Source organism: Castanea sativa, chromosome 11 (genome assembly GCF_040712315.1).
Source record: "Castanea sativa cultivar Marrone di Chiusa Pesio chromosome 11, ASM4071231v1".
Taxonomy (NCBI): Eukaryota; Viridiplantae; Streptophyta; class Magnoliopsida; order Fagales; family Fagaceae; genus Castanea; species Castanea sativa.
In genome coordinates, this window is record NC_134023.1 from 26,406,859 (window position 1) to 26,431,013 (window position 24,155).

General features: G+C 35.1%; 1 protein-coding gene across 1 annotated transcript in view; it reads left to right on the forward strand.

The window, feature by feature from the left end:
* The first annotated feature begins 2,491 nt into the window (after positions 1 to 2,491).
* Positions 2,492 to 24,155, forward strand: part of LOC142614867 (protein REDUCED CHLOROPLAST COVERAGE 1) — a 29,510-nt gene continuing 7,846 nt past the window's right edge. Inside the window, exons 1-22 of the mRNA XM_075787511.1 lie at positions 2,492 to 2,861; positions 3,007 to 3,127; positions 3,256 to 3,317; positions 4,093 to 4,185; positions 12,348 to 12,420; positions 12,584 to 12,817; positions 13,890 to 13,966; positions 14,095 to 14,226; positions 14,846 to 14,887; positions 15,018 to 15,542; positions 15,652 to 15,809; positions 16,576 to 17,107; positions 17,195 to 17,257; positions 17,353 to 17,454; positions 18,045 to 18,362; positions 19,873 to 19,965; positions 20,072 to 20,173; positions 20,319 to 20,423; positions 20,658 to 20,791; positions 21,115 to 21,298; positions 22,373 to 22,504; positions 22,793 to 22,905. Coding sequence (XP_075643626.1) covers positions 3,067 to 3,127; positions 3,256 to 3,317; positions 4,093 to 4,185; positions 12,348 to 12,420; positions 12,584 to 12,817; positions 13,890 to 13,966; positions 14,095 to 14,226; positions 14,846 to 14,887; positions 15,018 to 15,542; positions 15,652 to 15,809; positions 16,576 to 17,107; positions 17,195 to 17,257; positions 17,353 to 17,454; positions 18,045 to 18,362; positions 19,873 to 19,965; positions 20,072 to 20,173; positions 20,319 to 20,423; positions 20,658 to 20,791; positions 21,115 to 21,298; positions 22,373 to 22,504; positions 22,793 to 22,905 — 3,335 coding nt within the window. The 5' untranslated portion in view covers positions 2,492 to 2,861; positions 3,007 to 3,066. The remainder of the gene's footprint in view (positions 2,862 to 3,006; positions 3,128 to 3,255; positions 3,318 to 4,092; positions 4,186 to 12,347; positions 12,421 to 12,583; positions 12,818 to 13,889; positions 13,967 to 14,094; positions 14,227 to 14,845; positions 14,888 to 15,017; positions 15,543 to 15,651; positions 15,810 to 16,575; positions 17,108 to 17,194; positions 17,258 to 17,352; positions 17,455 to 18,044; positions 18,363 to 19,872; positions 19,966 to 20,071; positions 20,174 to 20,318; positions 20,424 to 20,657; positions 20,792 to 21,114; positions 21,299 to 22,372; positions 22,505 to 22,792; positions 22,906 to 24,155) is intronic.

The window sequence follows — 24,155 nt, forward strand, 5'->3', positions numbered from 1 at the left end:
TTTGGATTGAGGGGGGATGGAGAGAGAGTGAAGGGGAGTAGAGTAGAGTAGAGTTGGTTAAAAATAAACTAATTTTGGGCAACTCTACTGTACTCCCCTTTACTCCTCCCCCCCTCAATCCAAATAGACCATAAATTTATTTTTACTCGGTTAAACAAATTTCTCATTAAGTTGGCCCTATAATCATTTATGGCCCTCGAACACCATTTGTCTCTACCAAAGTCAACCCATTTGAACATTCCACTGCAATCAGCCTTCCATTTTGCCTAGAAAATGAATCTTCCATTCATGGATAAAAAATAAAAACGCTTTCCTTTCTCTAGTTATCGATTATAGTTCTAATTTCCAAAGACCTGAATATTTTTTGTAAAATGCATTTGTAAGCCTCTCAATTCATCTTGTGTGTGTGTGTGTGTAAATTATGAAAAATGTGCATTTAAATGCACCTAAAAGAGTGCATTTAAGTGGTAATGAACTCTGGTAGTCTGGCTCAGATGCAATATTTCCTCCATAAGAATATGGCAGTTGGTGAAGTTTTGGATTGAAAATCAATTAAGTTGTAGTTGCACAATTAATTTACCAATAAACTCATTAAGTTATACTAGGTATTTAAAGTATTTTTGAGGACCATTAGATTAGATGAGTGCCACAAAAACTTTTACTTTTAACTTTCATTACCATTTTGTAATGAAAATTTTGTTTTTCTAGGTTTTTATACGTATTACACAAACTTCATTTTGGTTTTTGTTTTGTTTTATAGGCTAAGGGTCCGTTTGGATAAAACTTATTACTGAAAACTGAAAATACTGTAGCAAAATAATTTTTAAATGTGTAAATAATACTGCGGGACCCATTTTTAATAAAAAAAATTGCTAAAAAAGTACATAAACAGTGCGCGCACTGCGCACTTTGTCCCCAGCAGCAAAAACGAAAAAAATAATAATAATAAAAGAAGGAGAAAACGTAAGTTAAAAAAACGCAGCCACAATCATCTCTATCTAAACACATTCTAAGTATTGCACAAACGTATGTGATTGAAAGCTGCATTTCAAATTGCAGCTTGTTTAAGCACTTATGATTATGACATAAATTTGCTTGGAGCTTAAAAAAGAGCTGCGAATATAATCGGCTGCATTTAATGAGATTTTGGACTGTAGAATTTGAATTATCATGCCTCTTTCATCGTGATTCTTGCTGATGGAATAATGCTCACATGCTATAATTTCTTTGATGTGTTTGTTAATGAGTAATGACAAATTGACAATACGAGAAGAACAAAAACCCAGGCCTAACGTGTACTATATTACTATCTCTTCCGTTTGAGAAACACATATTTGAAAATGTGATTCTCGAGTGATGGCTAGGCCGCACAAAAGATGCTTTTACACATGTTCTAATGGAATTGACGTATCTCTGATCTGACCTGCGTCCCAAATTTCTGGATAGATAAATCTATTTCAGAAAAGTTTTTAGAAAGAATTAAAAAAAAGTTGTCAAAATAGTTAATTACTTTTTTATTTTTCTAAAAAAAAATTCTAAAATGATTTACTAATGCATGCAAGGTTTTAAAAATTGGACCGACTTGTCCGACCGGTTGAATCAGGAACCGGTTACCAAAGTAGTCTTAGAAAAATACCAAAAACCAGTCAAAACTAAGAACTGGGGGCAAATTTGATTTTGTCCTTGGTCCGGTTTTTAAAACCATGAATGCATATTCTTAGGGCATACATTAGCAATACCCTAGATACATTATCACTTGCACATTACCCATGAAGTTTGGAACAAAAATAGTACTAGCGCATAACATTTATACAACAATTATTAGTTTTCATCGAGACTTACTATTAACATAATTTTTTTACCTACCAGCTACCATTAACAACTTTTCACTTAAATTTTGTTGTGAAATTGTTGTATTTCAAGTTTTATTATTGGAACACAAAGTTACTATATGCCATGTGATATTGAATCGTGTTACTGCCACAGCAGGAAAAATCACATTATTCAGCAGCCAAGTTCCATGTAGTTAAATTCACTTACTTATTTTCGAGAAATTATATATTGACAATACTTTCGTAATAAATTTTTAAGAGTAAGAATAAATCTTAAGGGACAAAGGGTTGTTGCTGTTGGTTTTAATTCGAACGAAATTACTTTTCTACACTCAAAGGAAATTAGGAACGGCTGCGATTGTCTGATTAATTAAAAGCTGTGTCCAAGTTTGTATGGACCCCATGCAGACAGTGGTCCCCCAGTCTACGCCGCTCCTTTTCCATATAAAGTACAATGAAATTTTCCTACCCAAAATAATTAAAAATATTATACAAATGAGATTTCAAATAATAATATTATTATTATAAAAAAAATTCAAAATAAAATTGAAATGAAATAAAATAAAATATCTTAACAAAATGATAATCTCTGAATAGAAAGTAGAAAAATCCATAAAACGCCATATATCATTCTGACTATCAAATCTCCACCCTTCCTTCCTTATCACACATATCTCTCTCTCTCTCTCTCTCTCTCTATATCTCTCTTCCTCTTCCATTTTTCTTCATCACCATCTACTGGATAAGAGTAGAGAGCTCTCAATTCAAACCACCGTGTTAATGGTTATGCCTTCTTCATTATCCAATTTCTGATGAACACGTACTCCACCGCTCCCAACACCATTACTTGCACCTTCTTTTAATTTACACTTTTAATTTACCTTATAGTTTTTCACATTGTTGGTCTAGCTTATTACTAGCTCTAAATTGGTACTCTTTTACTTCATAACCTTAAAAAGTGCATTAAATAAACACCCTTTACTCTCAATACTTATAACAAGCTCTAGAGACTTTCTGTTCTGCTACCTGGTAATTACTCCGAAGCTCCATATATAAGCTTTGAAAGAAACTTCCTCCTATACCCTTTTTTGTTTATATGTTTATCTTTGAGCTAACTTATCTATACTATTTTATTTTGGCATATGACACTGAATATGTTTTTAAATAATTATAGGTTTACTTATAGAGTTTCAAGTTCAACCCTTCAGCTCATTTAGTTGAACAGAGGTCGAAAATGTCGCCCAGAAACAGTCGTGGAAGGGCCAAAGGAGAGAAGAAGAAGAAAGAAGATAAGGGTATTATGGTTATGGCTTTCTGTTATTATTGTCTATTGATTGAATTAACTCTTTGAAGTTTTTGAACTAGCTAGTCTTATTTCTTTCTGTTAGTACTGTTTCTAATATCTATGTAAGTAACTTTACAGTTCTTCCAATCGTCATGGACATCACCGTGAACCTTCCCGATGAAACTTGTGTTCTTTTAAAGGTTTGCTACTTTCTAAGTTCATGTTCTTTCTTTTTTTCCTTTTTGGTTGAATATATTGATAGCTTTTTAATTTAATTTTGATAATTGGATAATTGAAAGAGGGTGATTTAAATTGTAATGATGTTGGTATTTTTGTTGGAAACATTAGATGATAAGAATACCAGTTGAGTTACGAGACTTTTGATAAATGCTTTTCTTTTCAATTTTATAAACAAATGGCTAATTAAGTTTTTCAAAATGGTATTTATTAATTGATATACAGTATCAGTCACTAGCGCTTACTTTTTGTGTATGTTTCATTAATTAGGAATCATTACTGATTGGTATATTGAGTGCTTTGAATTTGTTGTGTTTTAATTCAGACATAGTGACATACTACTGTTGCTAGGCTATACCTTTACTGGTTAACTAAGCAGTCCTAAACTAGAAGTCCCTAACCAACTAATCTAATTTTGACATAGGTTGTTAATAGGTACAGGTATTAATTAATTAAAAGTAGTAAACAGTGTTAGCAGCAGCAAATGAATCCAAATTGTAATTTGGCAAATATTAGGTAGTAAGGCAGAGCAAGTTGCAGTTGCACGCCAACACCATGTATGATTGAGTAGTTAAGAAGTTTCCGTAATCTGATCATAAAGAAAGAAAGAAAGAAAGAGATTTTGTACTAAAAATAGCTGCAGTTTTTCTCATATTGTGAATTTTATTTTCTATGTTAAAGTGAAACGCTAGCTTATTGACGCTGGTCTATGATATTGAAATTTATTGACGCTGACAGGGAATATCAACGGACAGGATCATCGATGTTCGTCGGCTTTTGTCCGTAAGGACCGAAACTTGCAACATCACAAATTTCTCGCTATCGCATGAGGTAAAAACTAAAAATTCCATACCAAACGTACTTTCTTCTATTTTTTTTCCCCTATTCATCAAATTATATATTAATTACATTTTACAGCCAAATTTGAAAGTTTACCTTGAGAGTGCAAAAAAATTTAACAATTTAGCATCATAAAAAAATACTTTATCTATTTTATTACCTCGCTTTATAAAACCTCTAATATCAGTGGTTTTATTTTAATATTCAATACAATAAAATAAAACTTTTAATAAAATTTTTTTTATAATCATTTTAACTATAATGTATGGCTAAAAATATCTGTGCACTGTATTTCAAGGGACAAATTTTTTGACTCTCTTTTATTGCAATTTGCAACATGCTTTTAATATTAATGATGTTTAAAAATAATAATGATTTTTTTTTGGAGAAACACAAAAAAAAAAACCAATTAATAATGACCTTTTAGTTACACCAATTTGAACGCTGTATAACATATTGGAGGTCAGATTCATTATGTAAATGGAACAAATACCAACCGTACAAGACATGTTTGTTTGCCGGGCCCGTATGTGTTTTTTTTTTTTTGACAGAATCAAGATCACGTCTCCATTCCACCGATGGTCTTTTGGGATACCGGGACATCATAATAACTTTGGCAGCCACCCATTTCTAAAGAAAGTATCTGATTTTCGTGGATAAACTTAAAAACAAAAAATATTAACATACATATATATTTTAAAATTTTAATAATTAGACTGTATGTATATTTTATACATTCATAATATTTATGTTAAATTTTGTATTGGATGTCATTTGCTTTTTTAATTCATAAATTTATTTTCTATGAATAATTTAGATTACAAAAACTTGAAATTTAAACATTTGATTGATGATATAGTTATTGATTTTTTGAAAACTTGTAGGTATGGATGATATAAAAAGAAAATGTAACCCAATGATAGATTTGTCAAAATTTCTATCTTTTTTTTTTTTTTTTTGAGAATCTATGTGAGAAATTTTATTGTGAAGGTAGAAAACTTCTGTCAAGAATTACAAAATTTGTCACATCACTATGGATGTCTTCTAACCAAATTTATGGTTCATACAAGAATTTTGCTAACTTAGCAAGCTTGTCAACAACTTTATTTCCTATCCACCTAACGTGCGAGAAAGACACACTTCTTAGGCTTGTGGCAAGCCTACGCAAGTCCTTAATGATATGACCAAAAGTTGTCATGCAAGTTGACTCTAATAGAAGGTGGTTGTAGATGATCTCGGAGTCTACCTCAAAAACTACATCATGTAGTCCGAGCTCAATGGAGAAAGCGATAGCTTTCCTGCAAGCCAAAGCTTCCACGTCCTCCACTATGGATGGTAGAGTTATGCGTTCCGATAAAGCTGCAATCACCAATCCTTCTGAGTCCCATATCACCACTCTAATGCCTGCTGTGCCGGTGTCCTGAAAAATCGCTCCATCACTATTGGCTTTGTACTAGGATGGTGGAGGAGGTAACCAATACGTTGGGTGGTCCACCATTCTTTGCTGTCGTGGCATGTCTTGGGCTGATAGGAATTCATGGAAGCGTTCAACGACATCAGTATAGATTTTCCCCAAAGATTTCCCCAAAGGCACCATGGTTGCTCCCACTCTCTGTGCATTCCTATCATTCCAAATACGCCAAGTAATGTACGCAAATATTTCAGCCAAATGTAGTGACTTCTGAGCTAAGATTCCTTGACACAAGTCATGGAAATATACCAATTTTTCCGCCAACAATGGTCGACACCACTCCAGCTCCACCAAACATTTTTAACCCTTATACAATCCCAGAGAGCGTGGATTGTATCCTCTGTTTCACCGCAGCAACGGTCACAAAGAGAGTTTCTTGTGATGTTCCTCTTCATTAGGTTCAGTTTTGTTGGCAAAGAATCAGTTGTTGCTTGCCAAAGAAAGTGTTAGATTTTATTTGGCAGGTTTAGTGCCCAAATATCCGACCAAAACTACTTGTTTTCTGTTGTGTTGGAAGGGCCTGGAGTTTTCACTGCTTCTTCCTTTGAAAGGAGCTGATATGCTGACTTGGTGGAGTAACATCCATTCCTCGTTGCTGTCCAAATGAGTTTGTCTTCAGCATGGGTGGAACTTAGGGGTAGACCGAGGATTGCAGCAGCTTCATGAGGCACAAACTCATTCAGAATTCGATCTTCAATCCATTTGCCTTTTTCCTCATCAATCAGGGCACACACTTGAGAGTTGTTTGGCAAATTTTTTTGGGGTGACACCACTTGACTTGAGTGCAAATCCGGCAACAATTTGTCTCCTCGAATCAATACTGACTTCCCATCCCCTATTCTCCATCTCGAACCCAACTTCACGACCCTACAAGCTTTGAGGATGCTTTGCCAAGCATAGGATCCCTTCACTTTCACACCCTCATTTAGGATAGAGCAATTGGGAAAGTACTTTGATTTAAAGACCTTATAGAAGAGAGAGTCTTTGTTATGGAGCAATCGCCATACTTGTTTCCCCAACATTACTAAATTAAAATTTTCAATCTCCTTAAATCCTAGTCCCCCTTGACACTTTGGCTTACACAAACTCTTCCAAGCCACCCAATGTGTTTTCCGGGCTTCTCCTTTATATCCCTACCAAAACTTCCTGATTAGAGATTCAATATCTTTACATAAACTCTTAGGGAGTTTGAAACATGCCATGGTGAATGTGTGCAGTGCTTGGAGGACCGCTTTGATGAGTACTTCCTTTCCCCCTTGTGATAAAATGAGTTCTTTCCATGGTGATCGGTGTTAGGGCTGAAAAATAGTTGGGTTTTTCCTTGGTTAATTTTCTGCCCCGAAGACTCTTCATTTTGGTGCAAGATTTCAAGGATGGTGCTACAGTCTTGTGTGGTTGCCTGACAAAATAGCAAACTATCGTCTGCAAAAAACAAATATGAGACCCTTGGACCTGCACTACAAAGAGAGACTCATTTTATTGAGCCTGCAAGTTCTGCTTGTTGAATAAGTGAATGTAAACCTTTTGCACATAAAAGAAACAAATAAGGTAATAGAGGGTTCCCTTGTTGAAGGCCTCTATTAGGTATGAAGTGCCCATGTGATTCACCATTGACCAAAACAAAAAAAGAAACTAATCGGATACATGAACTGATAAGGGATATCCACCTATTTGCAAAACCTAACTTCTCTATTAATTTTTCTAGAAAAACCCACTCCACTCTATCATATGCTTTGCTCATATCAAGCTTTCAAGGCCATGAGCCATTCTTTTCCCTTTTTCTTATTTTTTAAGTGATGAAGCGTTTCAAATGCTACAAGGATGTTGTCGGTAATCAATCTATCTAACATGAATGCACTTTGTGACTCCGAAACCAATTTGGGCAGAATTTTTTTGAGTTGGCTGGCAATGGTTTTGGACACAGTTTTGTACAAAACGTTACAAAGGCTTATGGGTCTGAAATCAATAGGTTTTTCTGGATTTTTTGTTTTTGGTATAAGTGAGATGAAAGTGTGATTGAGGCTTTCTGGCATGGAACTCGAATTGAGAATAGATAAGGAGGCAGCAATGACATCTTGACCAACAAAATCCCAACATAACTTGAAAAAAATTGGGGGTAGACCATTAGGCCTTGGTGCTATTAGTGGTTTCATTTGGTTCAAAGCATGTTCTACTTCATATGCTATAAAATCATGAATTAAATCATCATTCATAAAGGGAGTAATTTTTGGCTCAATACCTTGGAGGATCTAATCAAAGTTTGAAGGAGTGGTTGAGGTGAAAATATTTTTGAAGTAGTCCACAAAAGTATCACCGATTTTCTTGGTTTCTTCAACCACTGAACCATCATCCAAAATTAATTTGGATATGAAATTCCTCTTGTTTCGTTGGGTTGCTTGGCCATGGAAGTAGCTTGTATTCAAACCCCCACTCTTCAGCCATTCTACCAGTGCCCTTTGCTGCCACAAACACTCCTCCTTGACCATGAGCTCATACACCTTTCCCCTAAGAACCAGGACTTGGTCATGATTCATCTCAGCCATGGATAGATGCTCGGCTTTTGCTAGCTCTTTCTTTTTTTGGGTCAACAATCTGTGTATATTGGCAAAAGACAACCTGCTCCATGTCTTCAATCTCATTTGACAAGCTTCAACCTTACCCAATAGCCCGTTCACCGAGTCTCCTGAATTCCCCCCATTCCAAGCACTTTTGATGGTAACCTCACAACTTTCATCTCTTAACCATACAGCCTTAAATCGGAAAGGTTTGGATTTGTTGTAGAATCTAACATTTTCATCATTCGAACATACCCACAATGGACAATGATCCGATAGCGTACCTTGAACATGGTGTACTCGAAATGTGGGAAACATCTGTATCTATGATGGTGTTGCAACCCCTCGGTCTAAACGAATCCAAGTCACCTCTCCATCAAATTGGTTGTTACACCATGTGAAAGGAGGTCCCACGAAACCCAAATCTTGAAATCCCAAAAGTCCAAGGCTTCTTTGAAATCCCTCATCTACCTTTCCCTTCTGATTGCTCCACCCTTTTTCTCTTCAGCTTTAGTAATTTCATTGAAATCCCCAACACACAAACAAGGTATCTCCATTTTCAACCCGAGATGTTTTAGTAGTGCCCAAGAATGTTCCCGGTTGGCCGTTATTGAATTTCCATAGAAATCGGTTGACTGCCAGGCGTCATCCATTCCTGGGTTAATTATTGTGTCAATATATGTTGGTGTGGAGTATAGTACTTTGAGATCAATCCCGTTCTTCCAATAGAGAGCCAATCCTCCACCTGCATTAACCCGTGGTTCAATGTGTACATTCTCTAATTGGAGCTTTGAACAAAGTTTCTTCAAATATTGATCATTTGATTTGGTCTCCATAAGGAAGATGATTGAGGGCAACTTTTTTTTCACCAACTCGGTGAGTTTTAAAACAGCACGTGATTGCCCCAAATCACGACAGTTCCAACTTATGCAATTCATCGCTCTTGGCGAGGCTGATCCACAGCCTTCACCACTTCAATAAAATTATCATTGTCACCTTGAAGAATTAGTTGACGTTTGAAAGGTAGGTTTGATTGTCTATCCTCTACTTCGGCTTCTCTTTTTTTTCCTTACAAGCTATTCCACGAGTGTAGCTGGAGTGTTACTTGCCTCACGTGCTTTTTGAGTCCAGGTTGGGAGAACACGTCGTTGTGGTGTTGGGTTTGGAACCCTAATAGTTTGCTTGTGGTTACATGCTTCACTTACTTGATCAATGCTAGTGGGAGTTATTGGTGCACGTGCGTTGGCCTTAGTGAGGGAAAAACTAGACTCTTCCATACTTTCAAAACCTTCCAACTCAGCATTGATCAAGATTAAATTCATGCTACCCTCCTGTTGATTCGTATCCTCCGTGCCGTTGGGTGAAACAAATGCTCTTGAATGCTTCTTATTCATATCAGTAATGAATTGGGGTGTTAAAACCGAATTTTTATCATTGGCTCTGTCTCTCATTAATTTTGTCTGAACCACATTAATGTGATTAATCCCAGGATAGCTGTTACGCCCCCTGTCATGATTGCCCCCTGATTCATCAACGTTTCCTTCTTTATTGCTTCGTCCTCCTTGTTTTGCCATTTCCTGGAGATTCACTGTGACCTTGCCTGAATTATCTGTTTCCATGGCAGCATGAGCGGAGCTTTGGACTGTCTTTTTCCTGGCCTCGTAATATCCCTACACTTTCAACCCCAATTTTCTTGACATGACAAAGGTTGGTGCTCTCAAACCCAGTCTGAATTGCCTTTCCTTCGTCTTTAGAGTTCCCTCACTTTCAATCCACATCTCATAGTCCCTATTGTTGTGAGTGAGACAACCGCATCAATAACACAAATTTGGCAATCTTTCGCACTTGAAGCCTACCCAAACTTGCTTCCCACTCTCTAATAAAATTATCCATCCATGACACAATGGGAGAGATAAGTCCAGCTTCACCTTGAGTTGCATGAAACTTCCCTTATTGATTTCATCAAAATCCTTAGGACGTGCGACTTCTCCAACCACATTGCGTATTTTCAAAGCTGTTTCCATGGTCATGTATCGTGGAGGGATACCATGGAGTTGGACCCCAAAAACTTGCCTTATCAAACTTCACATCACTAACCGGGTTTTCTTTGTCTTACTGCTGCATGACCACCAAATGCTCATCGAAACTCCAAGGTTCACTTGAGAGGATTCTTTCAACCTCTTTCTGACTGTCAAAAGTGAAAAGAAAGACATGGTCTCCAAGATTTTGAATCTTGAACCCATTGCGTGCCCTCCACAAAGGGTTGAAAGTTCTTGCGATTACATCCATTTTAAACGCTCTCTTGGTGAGAAACTTTACTATGATGGAATAGTCCGAGTTTTGATTGTCGTTGGTAAGATTGCAACCTGGACCCTCCCTATCTGAAAAGGAGAGACGCCTCCAACTCTGTGTGAGATCATCCATGGACTCTAGAAAAAAATCCCCTACAAACCTCTTCCCTGTTTCCTAAACCCCAGAAAATAAACCCCACTAGCCGAGGAGTAACCTTGTTACCCCAAGGAACACACTCAACACCTTCTATGAGAAGGGACAGTGAAATTCTACTGCGTAAAAGATGTTGAATGTCAACTTCAATTGCTATAGAGAAACCTTAGTCAAAATTCCTATATAATAAAAATATATTGAGTAGAATTATAACCATTGACTATAAACTAGTTTGTTGCCAAACTTTGTCCATGTTTCACATGTATGTAAAACTACACTCACAACATGTAGGTCTTACTATTTATTTATGGAATCACATATTTTGAGTATGATATAACATGCATCCCAACCCATATGGTACCACTTGCCTGTCTATACAAAAATTTATTGGTTGTTTAGATAGAATCAAAGCCTCCAAATTTTATAAAATTCACTATTTCAAGGAAGTCTAGACCTACAATTTAGACTAACTAACAAATTATGTTTATTCTTTATTCATGTGTCTACATTGAAATTTATACAGGAACCTTCAATGAGATAAAGATAAATTCTAGTTTCTTGGAATTTATCAATTAAATAAATAATAAATCATCATAATCCAAATTAATTAAACTTCATCACAATTCAAATTAATTTATTTGTTACAACTTACAACAAAATATATTTACCCAATACCAATAAAAATAAATTAGAACCCCAATTAAATAAGTTCTACGATTTTGTCAAATTCCTTTTTCTTAATTTGTACTAAGAATCATGCAATGGAGTTGAGTATAACAAAATTTCAAAGGTTCATAATTTGTTCTTTTAATTTTGTTTCAAGCAGTAATCAAGTTTGAGCTTAATATTGCTGACCTAAATTATATGTTTAGGCTTGATTTATTTTGTGTCGAACAAATTTGAATTTTAATATGACCTAATGGATTAAATTCTCTTTTTTTCATAAAAAGTAAATATGACAAATAAATTTTTTAATTAGTCTATTCATAAATATACACTATTGATTAATAACTAAATTATTGTGTAGATTCTCTTATGTAACTAATTACATAGATTAATTTCATTTGTTACCCTATGAAAAAATTTTATTTATTACAAAAATGAAATTTATCAACCTTATATATATATATATATATATATATATATATATATATATTTGGTGGGAGTTGTAGTCATTGGCTACTACTTAGTTTGTAGTTAAACTTTGTTTGTATTGAGGCACCTCATTCCTTCTTATGTCCTATCATATTACATAATAATAATAAAAAATTCTGTTTGGTTAGTTTACTTGCTTAATGGTGAGACAATATGTGACTTTAAGCAAATAACTAAATAAGCTTAATGTTCCTCAAAAAAAAAAAAAACTAAATAAGCTTAATTATTTAAGAAAAAAAACACTTTTTTTTTAATTTAAATTTTTACTTTTTGTCTCACCTTTAAACAAATAAACTAGCAATTAATAAGCTTAACCAAATGTAAAACCCACCAAATTTTAGTATAAGAAAAATATTTGTGTACCTTAGTTTGTCATCAGTATATTGTAGAGGGGGAATAAAAATAAGAAATGTGTGCTAATGTTTTTATTTTGCTTTTTGTGAACTTAAAAATAAAAAAACCAAATATATATATATATATATATTAGGGGTAAAATAGGTATTTGGTTAATAATTTCGAGCTTACAGGTAAGGGGGCCACATTTAAAAGACACGGTGGACGTTTCCGCACTGAAGCCCTGTGTACTGACTCTGGTCGAAGGTAACTAAAGACAGTAATAAAGAAACTTACAAAACTCCAAACGGCGCCGTTTGTCTTTGTTTTACGAAAGCGAGAAACAAAAACGACGCCGTTGGTGTTATATACATACAATTATATGCTTATGTGAACTGAACTGAACTGAACTGAGCGGGGGAAATTGCAGAGGAGTACGATGAAGAAGAGGCGGCAGTGTCGCACGTTAGGAGAGTGTTGGACATCGTGGCCTGCACGACCAGCTTTGGCGCGTGGGGGTCGAAGAACAGCCCAAAATCCGATGAAAATGCAAATAACAAGTCGAAATCCGATGAAGAGGAAGAGACGACGAGGCATTCGTGTCCAAAGCTCGGAACCTTCTATCACTTTTTCTCTCTCTCCCACCTCACCCCTCCTCTCCAATGTACGTTATTTTATTATATGCTTATTTCTCTTTCTTATTCCTACTTTTTAATTCTTATTTTGTACTTTTGAGTTTCTCTTAACTTTTTAAGATTAATCTACACTTCTTCTCACCTTTAAAAGTTTGATGGCCTTTGATATACTACCGCTAATTTGTTGCGATTGTTACTTCATAACTACAAAGTGCTTGTGGGATGTCAAGGCAAGTTTCGGATCAAGTTTCTAAAAGAAAGTTTTGTATCTTTAGATTATGCTACAGTAGAATTTCTATTATATATATATATATGAAAAAATCCTTTATGTTTGATTCTATTTTCATATTGTCACTTGTGTAATCTATGGTTACGTTGACATATAATTAAGCCATGGTCACCCATATAATAAGGAAAAGGTTTCTAACTGCTTATATATATATATATATATATATATTTTTTTTTTTTTTATGAGTAAGACTTAAGTATAGTATTTAAGTATTTTTTCTTAGGTTTTTTTCTTAAGGTTTTTTTCTTAAAATTTTGCTATGTGAATTTTTTTTCATATCTTAAGAGGCAACTTAAGGAACAATACCTAAAGTACTGTGCCTAAGTTTGGTCCTATTTTTATTAGACGTCAATTTTGAAATTTCAAAGAAGATTAAAGATTCTAGCAATGTTATTAATCAAATGTTTCAATTTTAAGTTTTTGTAGTATAAAATTATGCATAAAAAGTAATATTATTGACTAAATGGTAAAAAATATCCGATTTGAACAAAATTTGACATACATGTTAAGAAGATAAGAAATATGCAATCTAACAGTTAGATTCTCAAAATTTACACTTAATAAAAAGATATATGAGATGTTTGAAGGGTTTTTCTCCAAACTAGTTTGGGGATAAACCTTGTTCATAAAGTATTGCGAGGTTACTAATGGAAATGAACCAATATCAATATGTAAATGGAATCAAAATGTAAGAGGCCAAAAGAAAACCAATCAAAGGACGAAAATTTTGTAATTTTATCTAATTTTAATTAATTAAAGAATATTGAAGAGATGGGATTTGGCATGAATAATATGAATGCTGTTGGGTGCAGTTATAAGGAGAGCAACAACGAGACAACATGTCGATGAGATTAATTCAGCTGCTGGTCATCATCTTTTCTCCTTTGATGTAAAACTTTCTTCCCATCTATCATAAGTATAGTGTTGCATTTTTTATTTTTTATTTTTTCCATTTAGTTTTAGATGTTTTGTAAACTTGGATGGGGTTGTGTTTGTTTTGGTTTTGATATCGGTCAGGTGAAGCTTTGCAATGGGAAGTTGGTTCATGTGGAAGCCTGTAGGAAGGGATTTTATAGTCTTGGAAAGCAGCGAACACTAACTCACAACCTTGTCGATTTGTTACGACAGCTTAGTAGGGCCTTTGATAATGTTAGTTCAGTCACTTTATTTTGCCATTTTAATGCTTTTTTCATGATAATTTTCTGTTACTTTTATTCATTTTTAGTTTGATTATGTTTAAAATTCAATAACTAAACAAAGGAAAAGATAAAACATGGATCACTCTCTGAAATAGATATAAGCTTTGCAATTGCATCTTGTTGGTATATTTGAACAGCTTATACATGTTCCAAGTCTAACTTGTTGAAACAGAAGAAAGAAAAGGCTAACAGGAGATGTACAACTCTCACATATTCGAAAAATGCTGCAACAATGAGCATGCTGCATTTGAGAAACTTTTGCTTAATAATGTCCAGCAATAGTGCCTCACTAAGCAAGATATAAATATTTGTGTGGTGTTTCTTCCAAGTATAAGATGGTGTTGAATTCTCTGTCATGGGTGTTGGGATTTTTTGAATTATAACCATGCATTGTTTGAACCTAAAGGAATGTTGACTTGGTATTTTTTTGGTCATATGTTTTTCATAAATGGAATTTCTGGCTATATAGTCTCTTCTTCAACTTGCAATATATTTTAGTTTATTCTTTCCTTTAGCCGCATTCTTATTCTCTTGAATGGTAAAGAATTTGGTTGTTGCTCATATTACAGGCTTACAATGATCTCATGAAAGCATTTTCAGAGCGTAACAAGGTAACATTCTGAAATTTATTTTCTATTTCATGCTTGCTTTGATTGACATTGCCAAGTTTAATGACTTCTCTACCATTATAGTTAGTTGGTTCCCATATTCTATAAATGAATTTTCTTCTACCACCTGCAGTTTGGGAATCTTCCGTATGGCTTCAGAGCCAATACATGGCTTGTTCCTCCTGTTGCAGCACAGTTACCCTCAGTTTTCCCTCCTCTCCCAGTGGAGGACGAAACTTGGGGAGGAAATGGAGGTGGTCTAGGAAGAGATGGAAAAAGTGATTTGATTCCTTGGGCTAATGAGTTTCTGTTTCTTGCATCTATGCCTTGCAAGACAACGGAGGAGAGGCAGGTTCGAGATAGGAAGGCATTCCTTCTTCACAGCCTATTTGTTGATGTTGCCATTTTCAGAGCCGTCAAAGCTGTCCAGCATGTAATGGAACAGCCGGATTTAATTTGTTCTGTTTCAAATGGCGAAATTCTTTATATGGAGAGGGTTGGGGATTTGAGCATCATTGTCATGAAAGATGTATCCAATGCGAGCTGTAAGCTAGATACTAAAATTGACGGAATTCAAGCAACTGGAGTGGATGAAAAGAATCTAGCAGAACGAAACCTACTAAAAGGGATCACTGCTGATGAAAACACTGCTGCTCATGTAAGATAATTTCTAAAAAATGTAATTGATCAATAATACATTGTAAAATTGGTACAATTCAGGTGATTTTTGCTAAAATGATTGAAGAATGGGTTGCATATGAGTGCAGGACATTGCCACTCTAGGTGCTATCAATTTAAGATATTGTGGTTATATCGCAACAGTGAAAGTTGAGCAAAGAGAGAATGTCAAGAGCAGCAATCCATCTCAAAGCATTGAACTCCTTGATCAACCTGATGGAGGTGCCAATTCTCTTAATATTAACAGGTACTTTACCCTTAAAATGTTTAGTACTATCATAATCCATGGAGCCTGTTTGGTACAACTTGATTTTCACCTTTTTGAAAATGGGTTGTTTATAAAAGTTGGACCTAGAAAAAAGTGAGGATTTAAAACGTTGTAATTTGAAAAAGTGCATTTTCAAACTGCTGAAACAAATAGGCCCCATGTCACCCTTACATAATTCTTTACATACCCACAAGTGGAGAATTCATGATTTTGTTGTGAGCTAGAAGTTCTAATGCTAATGAACTCAGCTATTCCTTCTGTCGAATACTCACATCATGATGGTCTCATATATGAATTAAGGTCTATCCAAGGTTTTGAGGTTATTTATTATAATGAAGGCATGGTAATCGTAAGCCAATAGAAGAAACTGACTTTGCACATATAGCTCTGGTTGGTAAAATCCATGCCTCTCTTAATGAGATTAGAGAATTATTACTAACTCTTACATCCTTTAAGGTTTTAGCCTATATTAATTTATTGCTTTTTTTGATTGCTATGTATGTTTAATATACATATTCATATTCTTTATCTCTCTGTCTCTCTCTCATAAATAAAGAATATTTCAAAAGATTGCAAAAAGGAAACCCCTAGTACACGGGATAAAATTCATATTTGTTCATTTTACAGCTACAGTTCCATATATTGCACCATACTTTGTTATTCTGATGGCATATGGTCCTTTTGTGGCTCTCTTTCAGTCATTTGGATGTTGTACAGAGTCTAATTATTACTTTGTTCCTTACAGTTTGAGATTGCTTCTTCACAAAACTCCGCCTCCAGAGTACTATAAGCCTGCACCACATATGCAAAGTTTGGAGCATGAAGAGATCAATGCTTCACGATCTTTTGTAGAGGGGCTGTTGGAAAAAAGTCTTGCTAAGCTTGAAGAGAATGAACTAGGATTGGATCATGTTCTGAGATGGGAGCTTGGAGCCTGCTGGATACAACATTTGCAAGACCAGAAAAATACAGGTAAGGATAAGAAGCCATCTGGTGAGAATGCAAAGAATGAAATGAAGGTTGAGGGACTTGGGACAAATCTTAGATCCCTTAGGAACAACAGGAAGAAAACAGATGGAAGCAATCTCAAAGGGCAGTTTGAAAACTCTAGATTGAATGCAGAAGGTGTTATTGGGGAAGCTGAACATTCTATATTGCCTTCCATAGAATCTCAGCTTGAAACCAATGCAAAAGAAAATGAGCTTGCCATGAAGAGGGTGTTGTCTGAAGCAGCCTTTGCTCGATTAAAAGAAACAGAAACTGGCCTTCATTGCAAGGTAAAATCTTGTACGTGTTTTTCAATGGCATATCTCTCCTTGTTTGTACCTTAGGGTCTGAACTAATATACAATATGTCATTGACAGTCTTTTCAAGAACTGATTGACTTGTCCCAAAAATATTACACTGAAGTTGCTCTTCCAAAACTGGTAATTACTGAATATTATTTGTTTGATTGTTCTAATCAATCTGCCTATTAATATGGTTATGGTGATTTACTTCAAGTGTTTGTCATGCAATTCAGGTAGCAGATTTTGGTTCATTGGAACTCTCGCCAGTTGATGGCCGAACTCTAACTGATTTCATGCATACTAGAGGTCTTCGAATGCGTTCTCTGGGGCATGTTGTAAGTGCCTTATTCTGACCCAGGCTTTTGATGCTTTTCTGTTACATATCTATCTACCTAAAAGGGACCTATATCCTTCACTCTGTTGGCTATCTTGGGTTCCTATCGCACTTTGACATTACTTGCTGTACTTAGGGTAATATCCACTTCAGTTTTCTGGAAAATGTTGTGAAAGAAGTGAAAAAAGAGTAACAAAGCTTGTCTAGGTCTGGAATTTATGTATTGTCATCTACTTATCAAAAAAAATTTATGTATTGTCATCTACTATATCATTCTCTTATTGCTGCATTACTGACTGTAGAAACAATCTTTACTAGCCTTTTGATTTCTGGACTGCACCAGAGACTGATCTTGCTTCTTCTATTTGCTTCAAAATTTAGCCTTTCGTTTTTCTTATTGCTACATCCAAAGTCATTTGTTGTTGTTGTTGTATTTTATTATTATTGCTTTTAATCTTTACTCTGGAACTGTTATAAGATTTTACATTCTAGATAAAAAAAGAGAATTTGACTATAATTTATAACTTTGAGATCAAATTCTACGTGTTTTTCCTTACTTAAAAGATGCTCGCCTCTTTGTTTTCTTTGTAGGTCAAGCTTTCAGAAAAGCTACCACATGTGCAGTCACTGTGTATTCATGAGATGATAGTACGAGCTTTTAAGCACATTCTTCTGGCAGTGATTGCTGCTGTTGACAACACAGAGAAAATGGCAGTATCAATAGCTGCTGCATTGAATATGATGCTTGGTGTTCTTGAAAATGAAGAGTCAAACAAATCTTGCAATGTCCATTCCCTTGTCTGGAGATGGCTGCAGGTCTTCTTGAAAAAGAGATTTGAATGGGATCTTAGTAGCTTGAACTACAAAGATATTAGAAAATTTGCAATTCTACGTGGATTATGTCATAAGGTACATAACACTAGACCATAAATTCCAGAGTTTGAGCAATATCCAGAATTTTATTTTATTGTCTGTGAATTTGCACTTCATTAATTTATAACAGGTTCATATATGTTTGGGATTTTTTGCGGTTGCATTGGATTGAATTGTATGATATATCGTTGGCAATTTACATCTTTAAAAAAAAAAAAAAAAACTTAAGAATGCTTCAATCAGTAACAGGGGGAATGGAAAGAGTTGGGACACACATAGGTCTGTTTGATGTGCCACATGAATTGATGATTGTGATTGCTTACTCATAAAGCCTTTTAAATTATTCATTATAGTATAGTGCAAGAAAGCATGGACATGGCAATTTGTCTGCCTTGCTTGTGTCGGATGCATACGGGACATGGCTGCACACGTGCCATTTTTTTTATTTTAATAATCGGACACTGCTGGGACACGGACAGGACATGGCGAGTAGGGGGAAAAAAAAAGAAAGTAAAAACCCTAACTTGAATTTTTCGATCTCTCGATCTCTCTCCTTCTCTCAGTCTAACACTCTCACACTGATCTCCCCTTGCTTCTCTTCTTCTTCTTCCACTCAGGTCAATCTCACCTCTCTTAGCTTATTCTTCTCTGCCTCACTTCGCTGTTGCTGCTTCATCTTTTTCATCACCTGTTTCTTCTTTCTTGTTTTATCTTTCACTAACCAATTTTCTTTGTTTTGTATGCCAGCTACCCTCTGTCCCAGCACGTGACTGACAATTTATTAAATAACCTTAAAGGTTGTGTGCAAAGTTTGAATATTTTCAAAGCATAGAAAAAGCTGCCAAAACAGTAATTGCTTTATTTCTTTTCCCATAAAAACTTACCTAAAATAGTTCACTAAAAACTGCCCTAAGGACATCCGTTAACTTTTCTATTTTTACTTTTATTTGAATTGAAATGTTGAGTCAGACTTTAATATTTTAAATGAAACATAAATTTATAGGTTTTTATATATATATATACACACACACACACACATATTATTTATAATTAATTAATTAATATACATATCCCTGTCGTTCCTGTATCTTACTTTTTCAAAAATTTCGTGTCTCCGTACTGTATCCGCGCCTGTAAACGTGCAGGTGCTTCCTATACATCCTACTGAATTTGATGGCCATGTGCATCTGATTAGATTATTTTTGGCTGGGTGGAATGATGGCTACCAACTACGGTGATGTGTTCCTTAATTCATGAATTATGTGGATGCATTTTTCTCCCTGACTCCATTTTTCATCTAAATGCGATGGTTTTCATGTGTAACTTTCTATAATGCTTAGGTATTATCTAATGTATAAATAATGCAAAAAAAAAATTGATATTTTGATCATACTTGGGGAAATCATGATGGGAAAACAATAGGCATCGTATTTTCCATGTTTCTAGAAGTTGATAGATCATAGGTGTTATAGATATCAATGGAAGATGAATGCTGCATCACTAACAGTTCTTCTGTCCCCCACCCTCTCTTTCTCTCCCTTTATAGGTGGGTATTGAGCTGGTTCCAAGGGACTTTGACATGGATTCTCTGAACCCATTCCGGAAATCAGATATTGTCAGCTTGGTCCCAGTGCATAAGGTGATGACGTAGACAAATGATTGAAACATGTTGTCTTTTATTGTGTGTCAGAATTGATTTTGTTTCTACAGATTTTGTATTCAATGCATTTTCTTCTTCTTTGCAGCAAGCAGCATGCTCATCAGCGGATGGGAGGCAACTCCTGGAATCATCAAAAACAGCTTTGGATAAGGGAAAGCTTGAAGACGCAGTTTCCTATGGGACAAAGGTATAAGGTTTCCAAAAGCAATGGATATACTTTTATTGTATGACACTATATATATATATATATAAGGTGTATCAGAAGCTATTCTTTGTCCCTTTCATATCAGTATTGTAGCGTGTTACCTGCTTTGCTTTTCTGATTTTTGCAGGCTCTTACAAAGCTGGTAGCAGTTTGTGGTCCATACCATCGAATGACGGCAGGGGCTTACAGCCTCCTTGCTGTAGTTTTGTATCACACTGGAGATTTCAATCAGGTCTTTTTGTAGTCCCTTTTGTTTTGCTTTTGCTGGGACATCTCTGCATTTGTATAAGTTTAGTGTTACTCTTCCAAAACATTGTTGAAAATATTCTTAAATGCCCATAATAAATTTGTGCTTTAGTCTCTGGTATACTACATACTCACCTGAACTACAAAGCACTTTATATATACATTTCTTTGTAGTAGTGGTTTTCAAGTCATGTTAATTCAACAGTTTGTCCAATCTCAGGCCACAGTTTATCAACAGAAAGCTCTGGATATCAATGAGAGAGAACTAGGTCTTGATCATCCAGATACAATGAAGAGTTATGGAGATCTTGCTGTCTTCTATTACAGACTTCAACACACAGAGCTGGCTCTAAAGTATGCTTTGATCTTGCATTTTTTGATATTAATGTCTAAATCTATGTTATAATCTCTGTGGTTTGTACTTTTCAGTTTTCAATCTGGTTTCTGACTCAGTGTTGTGTAATGGTTACCCTTCATGGTCTATATGATGCATTCTCTACTTTCTTTCTTATGCTGATAATGTATAAAATTACTATAATAATTATTGGAATTGTCATTTCCTTTTTTAGTGATTTATGCCCTACATGTTTGGTATAAATTAGCTGTTTGGGCTGGTCTCTAGCTGTTCTGTTTGATTTTGTCAAATGTCAACATGGTTTACAAGTGTTGTTCATCAGGTATGTAAAGCGAGCACTGTATCTTCTACATCTCACATGCGGTCCATCTCATCCAAACACTGCTGCAACATACATCAACGTGGCTATGATGGAGGAAGGCCTAGGGAATGTGCATGTAGCCCTCAGATATCTCCACAAAGCTCTGAAGTGTAACCAAAGGTTACTTGGGCCAGACCATATTCAGGTTTTGTTTGTTTATTTTCTTTCTTAATCTTGGCTGAAGCGTAAAGTTCATTTAATATATAATTTCTTAAACCAATGGCAATAATAGTTTATATAATGGGAGGTAGGCTTCCCTCTCCCATGAGTTGAACCTAATACATCCGTTTATGAAAGGGAAAGGGGGGGTGGGTGTTGTTTTTAATTAATTTCTGGATGAGACAATAGATATGGTGATCCATTATTACTTGGATTATTCTGATATCTGCAATGAGATATGGTACACCTGTTAAAATGTGTCAACAAGGGGATAGGCTTGCTATTCAAGCAAAGATCCTAATGCAGAGTAGGTTCCCTTTCAACCTATCAAACATGAATGAAATTTGTTAATTATCATCATTTGCTAAACCTGACGTTTCTCTGCAAAAGGGGCACTTCAATTCGTTTAGGCACATTGGGCAATCTTTTCGAAAACAGAGAATCATTTTTGTGCCTCAATATTCTAAAATGAGAACTATTACATTTTTCAAAACCTAGATTGCGAATAATATCTGCACTGGCATTTTGTTTCTCAATAAGTTTTGGCTCCAAGGGGAGGGGGAAGGGGAGATGTGATCTAGTGATCTCCGCTTTATGAAGCAAGATTGTTATCTCATTTAATGATAGCCCCATCTAGATACCTTTTAACTAGCGCCATTCATCGTTAACTTGTATTTTTGATTGTTTTTTATTCTTATCAATGAAAAAGCATCTCTTATGTGATCAAAATCATGTCAAACATTTTTCTACAAGGGGTTTTCTGTTAAAAGACTACTTAACTGGACAACAGAAACAGAGAGAAATTCATTACAGGCACTCAAGTAGTAATAATCTTGATGTCAGGTGGTAGACAGTTGAACATACAGTGGCTATTTCTACTGGAAATGCATATTTTGTTGTGAACTAATGAATGGCCTCTGAAACTCCATTTATGCTTCATCCATGCTTGCAAACTAATTGTTTTACTATACCTCTGGAAATTTTATTCTACACCCAAAATTTACATAATATTTTCTTTATACCTTTTGAGAAGTAATTTCCTCTTTTGATTTCACTCCAGACTGCAGCAAGTTACCATGCAATTGCAATAGCACTCTCGTTGATGGAAGCATACCCTTTGAGCGTTCAGCATGAGCAAACAACCTTGCAAATTCTGCGAGCAAAGCTGGGTCCGGATGACCTTCGTACACAGGTATCTTCTTAGGTTCTGGCCTTTCCCCTGTAGTCATTTAGTCATTCTGGCTACTTTATACTGCAAGTGCTCATTGACTTAGAACATCTTGGCCACATTTCATAGCTACTAAAACATACAGGAAATTTTACTAGCATCCATTATTAGTGAATTTTCTAAATTTTCTATTTAGTTATTTAATTTTTTTAGTTTCCCCTTCTTTTCTCTCTGGTAAACTGTTTTATAATTTGTTTAAATCTCAATTTTGTTATCCATAGTAATTTTATATTTTGTAATCAAATACTGCAGGATGCTGCTGCTTGGCTTGAGTATTTTGAGTCCAAGGCTTTTGAACAACAAGAAGCCGCACGAAATGGTACTCGGAAGCCGGATGCATCCATAGCAAGCAAAGGCCACCTTAGGTAAGTTAGCATTGTCCTTGGATACTGATAATTTGAACCATGCCAATTACTGTTAACGTGTCATGCATGCAGTTTACTCTGCTACTTTATTGACTAATGATAATTTGAACCATGCCAATTACTGTTAACGTGTCATGCATGCAGTTTACTCTGCTACTTTATTGACTAATTAGTCCATTGCGATGCTTGCTATTGGTATGGTTGCTTTTTTAATTACACCGTTGGGATGCAGATTCCTTGATAACATTGAGCTTTTTGCAGCTGTTCTACTTTATTGGCTAGTCACACATCGGGATGCACTGTAATCATGTAGTTGCTTTCTTAATTTGCCAATATATATAAATTACAAGCAGGAACTTTAGCCATAGTGATATATGGTCTGCCTATTCCTAAAAAATTCTTTTCATTTAGTCTTCCACATCATCAAACCTTTGAATTTATGTATTGTTGGATATATTTCAACAATTTACTTTTGTGATAAAGCAAAAGGAACAACATCTAGATCTAAATTTAAGCAATAACACAAATAGATTTGATAGGCAAAAACAATAAACAAATACTGAATATATATAAGAAGAAATCTACAAAAAATTAAAAACTCACAGACCAAATGCGTGAAGGATAAATGATTCAGATCAAGTTTTGTGTTTGACACAATCTTCTTAAAACAGATTTCGCCCTTCACACAATCACTGTGGTGCTTTGAGACTCATAGACGCCTGCCTCCTAGGATAAAATGATCTACAGTACGAAAACGAAGCATCGTGCTTTGCGAACTACTCAATGTCTCTTTCTCACATCTTCCTTTTATTTGTAGCCTTCTACAACTAGTCTTGCCTTGTAATAGTCATTAATTCCATCAACTTTCAAATTCTTAGGTGCTAGATCCACCAATTACTATGCATAGATTTCCAAGATGGATTTATTGCACTATTGACAATCTTTTTTCCAAGAAGACATCTCTCAAGATATCGCTTCTTTGAGGCTTTAAGTTCATCTTCTAACATTTAAATTAGAAAATTTAGACCAAACGAATATGATGTTTGTCCTTTTACTATGCTTAGGCTCAACCTCTCTTCCATCAACTCTTGATCATGAGAGATACTAAACGTAGACTCAAACTTTCTTTGAAGAAAGTTTAACACTTGAAATATATTCTAAATAATTTTCATGCATATAAGAATAATATCTCTTCCATCAACTCTTGATCATGAGAGATACTAAACGTAGACTCAAACTTTCTTTTAAGA